Raw genomic sequence first — 17,589 nt, 5'->3', positions numbered from 1 at the left:
CTCAGAGCACCTTGACAGAGGGCCCTATATAAACCCATTATTTCTAACACGCTGCCACACGGATGATGATGATGATTCCCCAGTGATGCACTGAGTGATTCAGCTGTTTGCTTTCCTCCAAATTTAGGAACATCTGCCAGCTGCTGAGTATTTCCTCCTTCTCAGGCCCACCCACTGCCTGCTGTTTAAGTCCGGAGTACCTCGTGCCTGTATTCATATTCCTCTAAGGATCGTATGCTGTCTCCAGGAGTATAGTGATGGGGATTTCATCTACCATAAACGATCATTTCAGGAAGAGTAAATATTTGCTGGGAAAATGACCTTGGTCATTGTGTGTGCCTCAAGTGGAAACATCTGCTTGCTCAAGACATCTTTATTGGTTCAAAAGTTGGAAAAGTGCCCCAACCTAGTAGACAAATTTATCTGGCCAAATACTTCCCTGGTGTAACTCCACTGAGTTACAGCAGGACTAGATAGGTCTAGAGGTTTCCTTAACTCTTAACAATTATTTCTTGTATAGGAATGAATTACTATTCATCTGGTGTCTAATTGGCTGATCCAAAAGCTGGTGGCAGGTGAGTGAAGATGTTATTGCTCTATGACATTTTAGATTTTTCCAGCTGAAGAAAAATTCTGCAGTAGAAGCAAGAGTGATGTCCATTCCTGAACACATTTTTCTAGACTGTGTGTCTAGTTTTGTTTATTTGTTTTTTTGGTACCCAAGTGTTTCTGAAAAATGACAGCTTCCTGTAACGTTGCAGTCTACATGGTTTTATAAAAATATGCTAATGAGTGAATATAATGTAACTGGAATATGCTTCACGCAAAAGGTCTCTTGTAAGGTTATTACAAAGCTTATAATCATTACAAAGCTTATAATCTACTGAGTATGATTATCCTATTTGTATAAATGTACCACTCTTGTATTTGAAACTAGAAATATGAAATATAACTCTGAGGGCCTATTGTAATTATGCGTAGTGTGGGCCATTAATGGTGGTTTGGAATCTTGATGACTCCCATTAACCAGGACAATTGACTGCAGACGGCTGTTTTACCTGTAAGTCTTCCTGTATACGTGTGTGTGCTGGCAAGTGGGCAATGAAGTCTTGCAGTGACATGTCATCATGTCACCTGAACTGGAATCCATCTTTAACCTGGTGTCTTTCCATTGAGGAGGAGGAGGTGGGAACCCAGAGAGAGACAAAGGATTCCCGCCTTATGCAAAAGATATATATAAAGGGGTGGAACAGAACAAAGAGAAAAGGAGCCGTCATGAAGAATCCCCTAGCTACCATCTGAGCTGGAACAAGAGCTGTACCAGGGGAAAGAATTGTGCCCAGGCCTGGAAGGTGTCCAGTCTGAGGAAAAAGCTTACTGAAGGGTGAGATTATCTGTATTCAGTTTGATTAGACATAGATTTGCACATTTTATTTTATTTTGCTTGGTGACTTACCTTGTTCTGTCTGTTACTACTTGGAACCACTTAAATCCTACTTTCTGTATTTAATAAAATCACTTTTTACTTATTAATTAACTCAGAGTATGTATTAATACCTGGGGGAGCAAACAACTGTGCATATCTCTCCATCAGTGTAATAGAGGGCGAACAATTTTTGAGTTTACCCTGCATAAGCTTTATTTGGGTTTAGACCCCATTGGGAGTTGGGCATCTGAGTGTTAAAGACAGGAACACTTCTGTTAGCTGCTTTCAGGTAAAAAACCTGCAGCTTTGGGGCAAGTAATTCAGACCCTGGGTCTCTGTTGCTGAGCCAGACACTTCCGTCTGCTCCAAGACAGGGTGCTGGGGTCCTGAGCTGGCAGGGAAGGCAGGGATAGAAGTAGTCTTGGCACATCAGGAGGCAGCTCCCAAGGAGTTTCTGTGATCTAACCCGTCACACTTCCCATCTCTCTCCACACGCACACACACTCTCTCATAATGGAGCATTTTGATTTTCGGCTTTGCTCACATCTTATATTGTCACAAAGAAGACTCAGTTGAAAAAATAGACATCCTCTCAAACAGCTGGTATAGGTTTATTTTCCATTTATATAAAAGAGGGCCCTGTATCTATGGGAAACTTTCAATCAGGTGTTTGCTATTTGCAGATCTGAGCATTGGCAAGTACTGTATGCACATCATTAACTAAATTGGCATGTTTCCACTACCACAAGAGATAAATTAAGTAGAGGATAAATTTAAACTTGGCATAGAGCTGTTTACCAATTTTCAAAAGCAGATTAAAGTTTCCGGCAAGAGGATTAACAATAACAGGGTGGCAGCTGGAAGAAATCAAGATTCCATTTTATCACATGCAGCAGCTCCTATATTCTGTTACTACTCTTCATGCAGACCTCAACAGGAGGTACAGCCAGTCTTGGGCTTGGCCAAAGAGTAAATGTGACATAGAAGAGTTGATAGATATTTGCATTGCAACTAATTAGAAAATAAGGATATTGTACATTGGAATCTTAAAAGAATTATCCCTTCTAAAAGGACCATTCAGAAAAATATTTTCTGGTATACTTTACTGTTAAGTAGATACATACCCTTAAATAAATACTGCTTATATTTTCAAACCTGAGTGCCTAGCTTTTAAATCCATGTTTAGGCCCCTAAATAGTTTTTCATTGTAGCTTTTTTTCTCTAGTAAAAAGGATAATTGATTTTCAATATCTGCTGCCTAAACATGCCTAGTGACATTGTGCAAGCAATAAAACAAATGTGGTCACACCGAAATGTAGAAACTGGAGCTGGAAGATGTGTTAAACCATCTAAACTCAGGAGGAGAATTCCCTTAGTATATTCCTAAATACTTTACCCAGTCTAATTTGAAAATGCTCATTACACATTAGTCACTGTTCCACAGGCTCAGAGATCTCAGTGCTAGGGAATTTCCCCCTGATGTTGAGATTAAATTTAATTTTGTACATCTTCATCCCCTTACTAGGTATCTTCTCTTGGACTGTCCTAACCCATTGATTGTAAACGTGTTTCATATTGTGGCTCGCTCATTAAGTCAGCCATTCTTTTGGGGGCGTTGCCTCCTTCCAGCCCCAAAGGGCACCTAGTGTGCTTTGTTACATGAAAAAGCCAAATGGAGAAAAATACTATTAATCAGATGCAGTACTTGTTGAAAGATGGCAAATTTCATAGAATTATTTGTTGGTTGATTTTTGTTGTTGTTGAGTATTTGAGCAGCTCTATAAAACAACATTATAAACAGTTACTGGATTACCTTATCTCTCCAAATACAGCTCCTGCTCTCAGGGTAACCAGGACTTTTGTGCCATCTGGGCCTCCAAGAACTTGAACTTCTCCCTGCTTGATGATGTACATCTCTCTGCCAATCTCTCCCTGGATGCAGAAACATCACACTTTGAGTGGAATAGTCTGACAAATGCCTCTTAACAGACCCTGTTTGTCAGATGCAGTTATTGTCCTGCATTTTTTTTAAATGGGTAAGTAAAATAGATCCTGAGCTGTAATCTAACCCTACTGTGCCACCCTGGCACAGGAAAAAAAGCCAGAAAGCACATAGATCTTCCTAGCTGAGGATTCCCTTACTGTCACAATAAGAGTCCTTTATACCACTCTGGCAATGTAAAGGAGCCTTAAAACTTTTACACGTTTTTTAGGCTCCTGCGGGAATTGACTAAGAATCGTAACAATTCACTGACAATGGGAACATTAGCAGCCTGCCTGCTTAGTTGTTACTGTTCTGCCTTAGCAACAGAGCCTGCCTCACACAGCCCTACCCCTCCAAGCTGGGGACATCCCAACACCATGGGGAGAGAGTGAGTATCTCTTGCAGGTTCACACACAGGCATGTGCCCAGCCCCGCCCCCTTAAGGTCTCTCCACAGACGCTGAATCAACAGGGCTGCACACAATGCAGAGAGTTAATCATGACTTTACATCTTTGCAGCATCTGGAGCTTAAATTGTAAGTTCTTTGGGGCAAGGACTGTGTCTTCCTATGGGTATGTACAGCACCTAGCACAATGGGGCCTGAGTCTAACTGGAGTTTCAGAGCACTACTGCCATATAAGTGCTAAATAATCACAACTGGTAAAACACATGCAACGTATAATTTGAGCACTTGCAACATCTCAGATGAAGATCTGTAGTCTGTTTGCGTGTGCATACGTGCAAAGGTTTTGAACTTCTAACTTCTGCAACTCGCTATATACATTTTAAATATTCAAACTTAATGATGTGTGTCAACAGATAACTTGTATTTATACAAAGCCGTTTTCCAGGCTACCAACATTTTATGTTTGATAATATAAGTAATAAAATCCATATTGTCTTGTTCTAGCTTGAAACCTGAGAGCACATTATTATTATTACTCAGTATAACATAATTATTTTTAAGATATGTAATTCCCCCAGGATTAATTTTCTTTAAAGTATACCCTTGACCTATAGCTGAACTTTTGTGCTAGTATGTTCATTATTTTTACATTTGAAAAACAAATAGTCAAGCTCACCTTTTTGCAGACAAAGTCACCAGGTAAATACACAATGGATTTCAGTCTCAACAGCATGTCGTAAATCATTTGAATATCACACCCCTGTTAAAAATAATTAGAATTTTGCTATACTTGTGCAGTACTTGAAATGATTACCAAGAGGTTTATACTAGGAAGCAAGAGATAGCAATACAGGAGTGTATTGAGCTAATGCTTCAGGTACTGAGTGTGGATTTAAAGCATCATAAAGGTCAATTTCTGGAGGGTAGAGAGAATGCTGGAGGAACTCTTTGGGTACCTTTAAGGCCCTTATTATCTGAGTGCCTCAACCTCTAATTCTCTGTTTTTTGAAAGAATAGTCTTTCTAACTGTGAGATGTTTGTCTATGTATGTGACTCTTGTGCTGGTCTAATTAAATGCGTTCAATACTATGGTTAAAGCTGTGGGCCAGATTCTCTGGTGCATTATTGCTCAGGTGGTATAAAAAGGCGCCACCATATGGTTGTTTTTAAGCAAACATAGCTCCTTGTCCGATACAATAGATTTCAAACAATGAGTACGATGTTACTGAGTGGCTTTAAACAATGTTTATGGGTGAGAGGGAAGCACTGGGTCAGATTCCCCTATTGGTACAAACCTCTAGTGTTCTAGGGTCTTCAGAAGCTACAGGAATATTCTGACATCAGCTACAGAGATTTGTACCAGCAAAGGATCTGGCCTGATCTATTTAACGTCTCATAATTTCCCATGACGAATGAATTAAGACTAAAACTATTGTGTGTCGTGACTTTTCCTTATTATTTTTTAAGTAAAATGACTTGTGCATTCTTCGCCTTGGCAAAGTATAACATTTTTATTAATCCCATAGCAAAGACCCAACCTTAACGATCATTTATCACATATGTCCCTGAGACAACTATAACTACTTATATTAATAATCATTAGAAAGTCCATTTGCACACAGTTATCAAACAGCAATATCCAGTTATTTACCTATACCTAGAACAGGTAAGAACTGTGACCTCTCACTGTGACCTCTCACCTCTGGGTACAAGTGGGCAAATGACATATCCTAGAGAAGGTTATTTTTCCTGATACCTCATCCTTCTGCCCCCTTGGCTTACTTATACCCCCAAACTGACATGGAGACTACACCACCATTTGCCACCTCTGAATCTGGCGGATAATGCCAGTGTAACTGCACTAAAATAACAACACAGTATCACTCAAACTTTTTCAGCTTCTGCATTGGATGAAGAAACAGGCACTTGGCTCAATCCAACCATGAGCTTCCATTCACTTGGCAACCTCTTGACCTTATTTTGCCTTTAATATAACTAATGAAAAAAAGGTCCTAAATACTGCAACATGTGCAAAACTAGATTGTATAGCTCACAAAACAACATGTTGCTCCATTCTCCTTTAAAACTACTTGCTTTGAATAAGTCAACTTTATTGACAATGGCAAAGTTCACATCAATTGCAATGGCTAACTGCATTTTGGTTGGCATCTGCTCCAGTAATTCTGATTCATCTGCAAGAGAGAAAAAAAGACCCCAAAATTCCTAATTACAAAGTGGAAATGCAAAGGAAGAAGGAAAAGGAGCAGCAGCAAGAGAATTTTTAAAAAATCAAAATGAACCTTTCCCTTGTACAGAAGAATATCCTAATAGAGTTAAATCTAACATACATGAGATCGAACAGAGGAATATTCTTTCAGACTAACAAATTGTGCAATTAAACCACTTCTTCAGAACTCTAAGCAGAACATATTACAGATGGCTAAACATGTGAAAACCCCTTGGTTATTTTTAGATTCCAGATATTTTATATATAGAAAGGAGAATTCCCAAACTGTAGGTATTGTATTACAACAGGTGCTAATCCTGGGTGTAACTTTATTTCCAAATATTCAAGGTAGCCTTGGAACTGCATATGAAGACTACCATAAATGAAGACTTGCTGAGCTGCTAGAAGTTCAGGTTAGTGATCCGTCTTTAGACACTACACTTTTGCTGCATGAAAGTACAATATGTAATAATTCAAAACCTCTTAGAAAACACTTAAATCCACCAACACCAGTACGGGTTTTTCTCTTAATAATATTTGTGTTTCTGAAGGCCCTACAAAACAGCACGCTGGGTTGGCTTTTTTGGCGCTAGTTAACTAGTGTGTGTCTCTCTCACCCACCCCTAGACCATTCAGAAGAGATCAAATGAGATCCATGTATTCATAGAATCATAGAATATCAGGGTTGGAAGGGACCTCAGGAGGTCATCTAGTCCAACCCCCTGCTCAAAGCAGGACCAATCCAATTCCTTGGATCTAAACAGAACATTTCTGCTGTGAATCAGTGTGTGAGCAGATATGGTATAGTTTGAGAGTCATCTTACCCAGCATTCCTTGAGAGTCCCATGTGTATTCGTACCACCTTCGAACACGATTCTGAACTACTTTTGGAATTGTATAGGTGTTCATGTAAGAGACAGTGTTATCCATGCTGGCACGGTAGTAATTCTGTCCTGCTGTAGCTGCTCCAATTACATCCCGCATCTGCAAATATCAGTTATTACTACGAACACTTTTCAGTGGTAACAGTCTCAGTTTTTAAGTGATTAGTCATTCTGCAAACACAAACACTTTGCTTTGTCAATATGTGTTAGTGGTAATGAATGGATTTAAACTAAGTTGCATTAAATAGTTGTGTTTTTACCTTTTTTTTTTGTAGAGGGACATTGACATTGACAACTTAACATAGCCATGTTAGAAGTTTAACAGCAAGTGCAATTCATTAATGTCTAAAGATAAATCCAAAATCTGATATTAAAATTATAGTGTAGCAGTGCTGGGTGACCTAACAGAGATTACTCTTCCAGGACCAGCATGGACCAAGGCATTTCACATAAGCCAGTTGCATAAATTTCTGAGCTCCGATACTGTAATCTGAGCCATATGGGCAGGCCTCCCTGTAGAGTTCCACCAGACAGGTCCAACTGCAGGATTGAAGCTATGGCCTCGAAAATTGGGGTCTACTGTAAATTACAAAGGGCCATACATGGAACTACAACCATAGATAAATACATATGTCAGAAAAAATATACAGTGGAGACTCAAAAGAGTCCTTGAACTTTTTTGATCTTCTGCTTCAAAGTTTTCTGTATTATGTATATGAATGGGACCATAAAGAGTACATTGTCTTTACACGGCAGTAATTTACACAACTGTAAATCTAGCGATTAATTCATTTGTTTACCTGACCAATTAAGCTGGAGAACACAAAGACACCCGTGAAAAAATTCAGTAGCTGAAAGATTATCTCAAAGAGGGTTTGCGGTTCAGCAAGGCCACCAATGGTAATTAAAGTGCGCACTGCCCAGTAGTAACACCTCAGATACCTGGGGATACACACAGCAAATGTTTTATTGACTTCAATGGGACTATTCACATATTTAAAGTTATGCATGTGTTTTGCTGTCTTAAGTCCAGGGGGTTCAGCACCTTCCAGAAACAAGCCCTGTGACGCCTTTCAGATTAAAAGCTCTCTAAGGCTTCACAAATGATTGCCCAGTCCTGCAAGCCCTTAATAATGGGAGCAGACCAATAAAGCCCCAAATTAGGTGCACACAGAAAATACAGCAGCTACTTACCAGTGCCCAGTAATTCTCTGACAGTTTAGGACAATAGCTACTTGAAACTGCCAGGGAGGATTTTAGGCAGGCAGAATGCAGTTATCCTTGATGTAAATACCATGGTGATAAGGGCACGATTAAAACCTTGCTAAATAGATTGAAGTCAGGTCTACACTAGCAGCACTTTGCATGTATAATTACACTGGTAAACTAAACTGGCAAAGCACCCCTTCTGTGGGTGCAGCTTATACCAGCAAAACTGCACTTTTGCTGGCCCGGTTTATTTTAGCTTTCCTCCCTCTGAGTGAAATAAGTTATATCAGTGTCACATTCCGATGTGCAATCCAGACCACTGGAGAGCTGTGCAGGGCTGCCCAGAGGATTCAGGGGACCTGGGGCAACGCGGGGAGGCAGCGGCGGTATGGGTCTTCAGTGGCATTTCGGCGGTGGGGGGCTCTTCAGTCGCTCCATGTCTTCAGCAGCACTGAAGGCCCCCCCCCCGCCACCAAATTGCCCCCGAAGACCTGGAGTGACTGAAGGTCCCACCGCTGCTGAAATGCTGCCGAAGATCTGGACCACCACCAGGCCAGGGCTTGTGGGGCATTTTTGGCAGCGGGGGGCCCTTCAGTCGCTTCCGCGTCTTTGGCAGCACTGAAGGGCCCCCACTGCCGAAATGCCGCCGAAGACCCGGACCACTGCCGGACCAGGGCTCGCGGGGCCCCTGCGGGACCCGTGGCCTGGAGCAAATTGCCCCACTTGCCCCCCCTGCCAGGTGGCCCTGGAGCTGTGTCACCAACTGCGTTGCACCTTGGACCTCTCACAAACAGCCAAACAGTATGCAAGTCAGCCCCTGAGGATCTGTGTATTGCTGTAGCCTTCTAGCAGCACTCCAGTCACCCTCTGGCTTCCACCAGCCTCGGTTACCACTTGCAGGGTGGCCCCAACACACTCCCAGTCCTGAATTTTCTACAAAACATATGTTCTGCACTGTCCAGCCCTCTTCTGGGCAGTTCTGATATTAAAGGCCCATTGCCCCTGTAAGGGGTCAATATTCAACAGTTTGCTATTTCAGCTGGAGTACCCAAACAGTTCAGTTTAAACACAACACTGGATTAGTTTTGATTTAAAAATAAAACAGGTTTATATAACTACAAAGAGGGATTTTAAGTGAGTAGGTATAAGGTATTAAAGTCAGAAATAGTTAAAGGTAAACTGAAGATAAAACACTTTCTAGTAGTTACAACTTGACTTGGTTCAAGCTAAAATCCTTACCACATGTTCTCTGCAACATTGCTGACCAAATTCTCAAGTCAACATGTGCCACCGAATTCAAAGGGCTGGTTCCTTTGTCTTCTTAGGTGAGAGAGAGAGAGAAAGAAAGAGAAATGGGGGAGTTTTTGCCCCTCACTTTTATAGTTCTATCTCCCTTTGAAATGTATTTTTCTGAGGTTACCCTTAGATAAAGTTCCTTCCTTTGTGAGAATGGAGACAAGGAGTCTTGTGGTGAAAAGTTCCATGTTGTCATTTGCTAAAATGCAGCGCAATCTGTTCCTGCCCCACTTTGTTGCCAAAGAATGGCCACTTGACCAGTCAATCAACTTTGATGACACCTGGCTAGAGGTGTCAGCTTGTCTTTTGTCTTTGAGAAACAGGTTTAGCCCTCCCCTGACTTGTCTGATAAACACATTTCAGTCATAATTTCAGTTTATGTTCTAATCATTATATATAATGTGGCTACACACATTTAACCATATTATAGACTGTCATAAACAGATAGTTAAGGGTTAAGGTCTGTTTTACCTGTAAAGGGTTAACATGTAGTACCTGGTGACCACCTGACCAGAGGACCAATCAGAGATAAGATTTTTTCAAATCTCTGTGGAGGGAAGCCTTTGTCTGGGTGAGAACTGTTTTTGGATCTAACAGAGGACAGTCATGTCTCCAAGTTCTCCTGGAGTAGTTTCTACTAATTAATATAGTCTTATGAATTGTGTGTTTGCTAAAGGAAATGCTTTATTCCTGTTTGCTGATATTGCTTTTACTGAGAAAATTCTCTCCAGAGATTGATAAGGTATTTTTTGATTCTTTTCTATTAAGGAAGACCCATGAGTTATTTGTTCTCAAATGATATCTCACAAGGCATATTTTGCACAAAGATTATTACAATAGTGGTAGGGTGTGAATACAGGGGTGTGTTCGGTCACAACCAGCAAAAGTGCAGTTTTGCTAGTATTATGTCAGTGATAAATTGCACCTCATCACAGCCTGGCTGACATAGCTATGTCAGCAAAAGTTTGAAGTATAGACCTGGCCTGAGATTAGAAATTAGCTAAAACACCAGTGCCAACTCCCTCACTTTTGCCAAAAGTGCATTGGGATCTTTAAGAATCACAGCAGAACATTAACTCTGTTTTAAATTACATTTGAAAGATGGCACTGCAAATAGCACTACATCATCCTAATACTAAAAGGGGATTAATTAGTTTTTTAAACCAGTTTATCGTTTTAGTGAAAGTGATAGTGTTCCTTGCTTTTATGAGCTAAGGTATTTTTAAAAAAGGTAATTGAGTCTTTCAAAAATACTTTTCATCTCTAGTCAAATCACTAATTAATATTTATAATAGAGCATTCTGAGTGTCTTGACAATCAAATTTTAGATCCTTTTCAGATTATTAGAGTTGTTCATTTTCCCTAACTGTACAATAAACTCTTCAATTTTACGTATGATTGCATTTTACACACTTTTTTAGATTTAACAACATTTTATTAAATTTAGAAAGAAACTTAATAGGCAATACAAATAACTTGAGGTCTCAATCCTGAAAATAGATACTCCAGTGCATATCCTTTCTGTCTGCCTTGAGTCCAGATTGCGACCTAAGTTTTAATTTACTCTTATCACATATATCCTTAGAGGGGTAATGCCATTAATACAGTGTATAGATGACCGTTCAATTTTAGACCTATGAAGTGGCAGTTTTATATAAATTCTGTGACAGCTGAATGAAGGGCTACTTCCAACAGGAAATTCCCTGTTTTAAACCACTTGATATACCTAAAGTTTTCAATATGCTTTTATTTGACCTTTTAGTTAAAGGCCAATCTGTGATAAGCAATTGATTTTTTGCTGATCCCTTGGGTGGTCATGTTACGCTGGCTTCACTATAATGAGATTTAGTAATTATCACTTTTACCACAATTATCCACTTGCAGACTTTAACAGCTAGAATTGTCATTTTTCATTAATAATTCTGACACTGAAAATGCACTGCAGATCTGTTAACACTGGAAACTAATCCGGTCCCTTGTCTCCCCTCCTCAATATTGTAGTTATAACATGGACATCTAGATTAAACCCCTGTATTGTTCACAGAGTTCCACAGATTCAGCATCCTTCCAGCAAAGTCTGTGTAATCCACATCTAGTGGCACCAAGACCACTTAGAGAGAGAGATAAAATGAATCTGCTCTACAGCCTTAGCTAACAGCCAGTTGGCTTTTAGCTCATGCGGTAGATGCTCATGCACTAAGCTCCAGGGGTCCCTGGTTCAATCCCACCAACAACCAGAGTCTGTCAGTGTTAAAATGGGGGCTCATCCAGGATTTCAACTGGGAAGTCTCTGAATCTCTGGATGCACTTCCTCAGCTAGAGGAGATATGTAACCCACACACCTTCTGGGTGTGGTGTTCTGTCCCATCTAGTGGCACTGAAACCACTTAGAGAGAGAGATAAAATGAGTCTGCTCTACAGCCTTAGCTAACAGCCAGTTGGCTTTTAGCTCATGCACTAAGCTCCAGAGATCCCCGGTTTGATGCTGGTGACTGGGGTCTGTTGGTGTTACATCTGCACAACAGTAGCTCTGTTTCCCATGGTTCTGTGATCAGGTAAATGTAAATGGCGAGGAAAGGTTATGTTTCTGTTTTGCAAGTATCACAGCTTTTAGGGTGAAAGCACGTTCCGAGCTCGTTTGGAACGCCATAAGGAGTAGGTTATCCTGTATTCACTGGACATAACTGAGAATACTGTGCTGGGCTTGAGCTACAGCCTTAAGAACTTAAAAGTAATAAAGGAAACAGTGCTACTTCTGAACAAGTGGCCTTGGAAATTCAGAGTGAGTAAGATGTAGCATTGGCTTTTGGTGGTAGCCCCAGTGACTTCAGCATGATAGAGATTATAACACTGATTCTGGGCTACGTCTCTGAGGATGTCTGGAAAACAGATGATACAGTGTGAGTGCTATACAGATAGCAGCCTGAGGAACTTCAGGGGTTGGTCTAATACTGTGTATGTATCTACCTGAAAAGCAAGTGTATGTTTTAAAAAAAAAAATCTGTTCATTACTGGTGATATGTTTAGTGCAGTGCATACAGGACTTCTGTAGTCTCAGGTCACACAGATACTTTTTACAGCATGAGTCATATGCTGCTCACTATATGTCAGATGCAGGTTTTATATTTTCCCCATTTATTCAGTTTATTGTTTTTCCTTTAATCTGAACTAAGAGTTCAGAAATATAAAGTCACTCTGCCAAGAAAAAAAAGAAGAAAAAAGAAGAAGAAATTGTAAAAACAAGGAGCCAGAAGAGAGAGATTCCAAATGCTATGGTATTAGCAGCTCTGCTTCCTGCTAGCTAATTAAATCTTGAAATCATCACTGCTTGCCATACAGCAAACTGGATAGCTGAAAAATTAATCTTAAAACAAAGTAGAGACAAGAGTGGGATTTTCCCTTTACATAATATAGACAGTATGTTTAGCCCTCAGGCAATCAAACCATCAGATTTTTCCCTAAAATAAGGAACACAAATAAAAACATTCATAAACAATGCAAACAAGATAACTCTATTCAAATGGGAATATTTCTCTTTCATAAAAATTCGTTTCAGACTACAACAAATCGTTCACATGGCTTTGGTTAAAATAGTCAAACTTTGATGTGTATGAAGGATAGCATAACTGAAAATGGTCTTCAAGTTTTAAACTGGTATTTGTGCATCCATTTCATTCAAGAAGACTTAGGTCTTCCATATTAGAGTCCTCCAAAAATACAACCCAGACAGAGCAAGTATAGTAAAGTGGTGGGTAAGTTCTGGCCTTAATGTCTCCAATCCTGAAGCTTCTTTCCCTTAAGTTGCTTATTGTCTGTTGAGCAATAGCTTGCTGACCTCAGCCACTAAACAGGGGTGATATACACATTTAAATAAAAAGGGAAAAAGCAGAATGCCCATGAAGGTCAAGTTCTCAGACTGAAGGACAAAGCTGAACTAGCTAGAGGACATAAGAGTTGCAATAATGCAACAGGACTATCCTACTACAAGCAGCTATGAGGGCAACACCCACAAGAAGGAAAAAAAACCTGGTCACATTTGACTTAATAGGCTGGAAAATCTAAGCTGTGTGCCAAACAACACTCTAACTAACCTGATTGCAAATGCTAACATAGACCATCCACAAACTGTTGTTCCATAACACAAATCTTTGTTCCTTGTCATGGTTTAGCCTAGACCGAGCCCAAGGTTGAACCACAACCAGGAACAAAAGTTTGTGTCCTGGAACAAATGGTTGTGCAGAATTGACATTCACATTTACAGTCACATTAGCCTTTAACTTGACTTAGCTCTCTGTTATCTCATGCTACAACTAGACAACCCCCCACCTCAACTTGTCCAGCCAAGCCTACTGAGAAGATTATGACTGCCCCACAGTCAGACAGACAATTCAAAATTCATGTAGCTACGTTAATTAAAGATGTGCCATAATTTAGTTGCAGACATTAGAGAAAACTGTACTTTCAATTGTAATATTTGCTCAGTTAATCTGAGGGCCAGGAACTGAGCTCTTTGGGGCAGGGAATGTGTTGTTTTTATAGTGCTTGGCATGATGGGGCCCTCATCCTGATCAGGATCATCACGCACTATTTCAATACCAATGACAATTTTGAATAAAAAATACATTTTGAGACTTTTGCAATCTCTTTGTGGATAATTTTCAAATAAAAGAAATAAAAGAAAAGGTGAAACACACTGAATACAGTTATTGTCAATTATTCACTCAGTTGTACTTAGGAGAAGTTACTGGAGACCCATGCAACATACTAGCATGTTGGGTTAGAGACTGTACATAAGCCACTTAACTTGGCAAATGTCATAGGTGCAAATAGTTCCATATTCTCATGTCAGGAAAGCTTAGATGTAATCTATCTACGTTCTTATGCTATGCTCATCACCACAACTTTTGATTTGATTACCTCTTGTGGAGCTGTGTTGTGGACACTATTGTGAGGGTTACGGGGGAGGGAAATTTTGACTGACACCTAGTCTGTGGCAGTGAGCAAGGACTTTGACTGAAAGCCTCAACCCCGAAGATTTTGATAGGTTTGGGGAGAGGTTAGTGGAGACACTGCAAAGTCTTAACACAAGTTGGAGGGACAGACAGCAGGCTGGGACTTGAAAAGAGAGCTCTTTGGATTGTTTTGCCGGTGGTCTGAATGTGGTGCTACATGTGTGAGCTTTAAGTTGACATTTGCTTTTACTGTTTAATATTCCTTTTCAGAAATGTACATGTCCGTTAACTAGACTAAGAAAACTCTTGTCCATGTCTACTTGTTTCTATTCCAACAAAGAAATAACCAACTCCAGGAGTGCCGACTTTATTTGACCACTTAGAAGCTTGCCCATAAGTGACAATGTTTTATGTACATACCAGGAAGTGTACATAAAACATTCAGGCCATTAAATTAGTGCTAACTCATTTGCTTTGGGTCAGTGTAATGTGAGACCACTAAAAATTGTGCTGTGTCCAGTATTAGTTGAAATGCTGACTGGTGTCTTTTTAACTAACTACAAAACTTTGTTTGGCTTATCTTGACTGTGAGCGAGAACTCCATTTTAATCAGTCTGTTATCACTCTGTAGGTCTGAGACCACTGAAATATTTTCCTTCCTAAAATGCTGGCAAGTCTGATTGGTACATGAAAGGAAATATATGCATTACTAGGCTCAGAGCCTAATAACACATGCTGTGAGGCTGGCTGTTTTTCTAATTATTTTTCTAGGTTGCTCTTGGTTTCTGCTTTCTAAGGAGGCAAATGTTCCAAGAACTGTCTGGCATGTTTAAATTCACAGTAAATCTGCAATAATAACTGATGTTCACATAATGCCTCTAATCAAAAGAGCCCTAAATATTCAACAATCAGCTAACATCACAGGCCCAATCCTGTAAGTTGCCGATTGCTTGTCAGCCCCTTGCAAGAGGAATACACCCATTTACAGGATATCTATTTGCAGGTAACCCTCAGCACTTATTAAGATTGGGTTGTATATGGACCCCTAAGTGCTACTGTAATATAAGTGTGAGATAAGAATAAGAAGAATCATTTAATTCAGTACCAAAGTGCATTCACCTATGGGCTGACTTTGAAGTTTATATATCAATATTATATAATTTTATGAACAAAGTGAAGAAAGCCATATCCCCAGGGGAAATTGTATGTAAGCAAAATGCAATTACCCAATAGGAATAAGCCAGGATACTTGGGCTAAATTATCCCTACTCTTTACTAGAAATGATACAGCATTTTTAATGACAGGAGATCAGGACCTTAGCTTTACATGTCCTCCATTAGCATGGTATCCTCCAACATTGGAGCACTGCTTCAGTATTGACTCAGGCCCAGATCCATAAAGGGACTTAGGTGCCTAAGATTTAGGCACCACTGTATTTCCCAAATCCTTGCTCAGCTGCCGCCTAAACTTTTTGATGCCTAAATTCTCATTGCAAAAGTCCCCTAGGTGCCTATGTTTCTGCCTCTGGGCATGAGCACTGCTGCCTCGGGCACAAGCCCATAAACCTTTATCATGCCTAAGCTCAAGCACAATCCTCAAACCAGGTTGTAACAGGGTGGCTTGCCCTATTGACTGGAAAACCTGAAAGGAATCAGCTGACTTCTGTATAAGAGAAGTCAGATTTAAGTGCTGAGAGGACTGGATGAAAGCTGGAGAAGAAAACTGATAAAAGCTGGAGAAAGGCTGGATGGAAAAGACTGCAGGGAGCCAGAAGGCACCTATAGGTCCTGGAGTCAGCAGGGAGACCTGGGAGATACCCTGAATAACTGAGGATGAGACTGGGAGACCCAGAAGGGAGGAAAGAGCCAGGTAGGCACTGGCCTAGGGAAAACTGCTATGTGAGTAGAGGGTTGTGACCTAGCTGTGCATCATAGGGCCTGGGCTGGAACCCAGAGTTAGGGGTGAGCCTGGGATCCCCCACTGGCCCCATGGAGGGAGTTACAAGCCTTTCAGAAGGATAATTGAGCTCAGCACGCAGCTTGCAGACAGAATTGAGGACTCTCTGAAGTAGATCCCCAGAGAGGGCAGAAACTTTGTTCTGACATTTTGGACAATTGGGACCTGGAAGGGGTAGACTAAAGATGGTGACTCCACTGGAGGACCGAGTTACCTGACAGAGAAAACACCACAGTGCTGAAGCAACTGCCAAAAGGGGGCACTATCCTGGCGCGATGCCTGCCCACGAGAGAGCTCGTAGTGGTGACTAGACTAGCAGTGAGTTACACTGGTGAAGATAGATGTTGCCCCCACCTCCCACCTGCCGGGCAGGATCCCCACTTAGCTCCACACAAAATAGCTGGGGAAGGAGGGCACAGTGGCTTCCCTTATAACTTTTAGCCAGTGGTTAGGGAACTCACCTGGGATGTGGGAGCCCTCCAGTTTAATTCCCCCCTTTGCCTGATGAGAAGGGATTTAAACAGAGATTTCCCATCTCTCCTCCTCCTCCCAGCACCCAGCCGCTTGGTCTGGAGTTAGGCACATGCTGCCTCTGTTCTTGCAAGAAACAGCTTAGGCACATGATTCCAGGAAAGACTCCATCTGTGGATCCCAAGCAGAGATAGGTATCTTTCTCCAGCCTAGACTTGGGCCACTAACTCTGAGAGGGTGCTGGGGCTTAGAACCCATCCCTCTCCTTGTCATCTGGTATTGTCTCACTTAGGTAGCTCTCCACCTAGTGTGCTGTCTTTTATAGATCCCATTCTCGAGTGACTCTCTCTCCCCTTGCATTACAGAGGGAGCCTAGGTTTCTAACCCAGCACTTGTGGCTTCCATTGGTTGGCTAGTTGCCTAGAAGTTAGGTGTTGAAATGTTCAGTGCAGTGCAATACTTTTGAATCAGCTGTATTTGAAAAATACACTTTGGTGCATTCCAAGCACAGATGAAATAAATTGCTGATTACATCTGATTCCTTCTTTATAAGTACAGTGCTACATGGAAATAGCGGTAAGATGATATGTTGGTGTTGTAAAAGGTCATCTGCAGAGTAGAGGGAGGGTGGGTGGTGGAATATACGTCTGCACCCACACTTTGAAGAACAACAGTTACAATACAGTAAGTAACCCTCCTTTCTTCTTCGAGTGGATGCAGATGTGCATTCTCCTCAGGTCACTCACAAGCAGTACTCTCAGGAGGTGGGAATCAGAG

General features: G+C 40.9%; 1 protein-coding gene across 1 annotated transcript in view; it reads right to left on the bottom strand.

Annotated features, from left to right (window-relative positions):
* The window catches only part of CNGB3 (cyclic nucleotide gated channel subunit beta 3), a 57,656-nt gene that overhangs the window by 12,821 nt on the left and 27,246 nt on the right, over positions 1-17,589 (bottom strand). The window contains exons 10-14 of the mRNA XM_045003136.1: positions 7,728-7,869; positions 6,868-7,027; positions 5,911-6,008; positions 4,493-4,576; positions 3,240-3,358 (exon numbers count right to left, since the gene is read on the bottom strand). Of these exons, the coding sequence (XP_044859071.1) occupies positions 3,240-3,358; positions 4,493-4,576; positions 5,911-6,008; positions 6,868-7,027; positions 7,728-7,869 (603 nt within the window). The remainder of the gene's footprint in view (positions 1-3,239; positions 3,359-4,492; positions 4,577-5,910; positions 6,009-6,867; positions 7,028-7,727; positions 7,870-17,589) is intronic.

Source organism: Mauremys mutica, chromosome 2 (genome assembly GCF_020497125.1).
Source record: "Mauremys mutica isolate MM-2020 ecotype Southern chromosome 2, ASM2049712v1, whole genome shotgun sequence".
Classification (NCBI taxonomy): domain Eukaryota; kingdom Metazoa; phylum Chordata; order Testudines; family Geoemydidae; genus Mauremys; species Mauremys mutica.
Note: the sequence above shows the minus strand (reverse complement) of the source record. Positions and strands in the feature narration are given on the sequence as shown.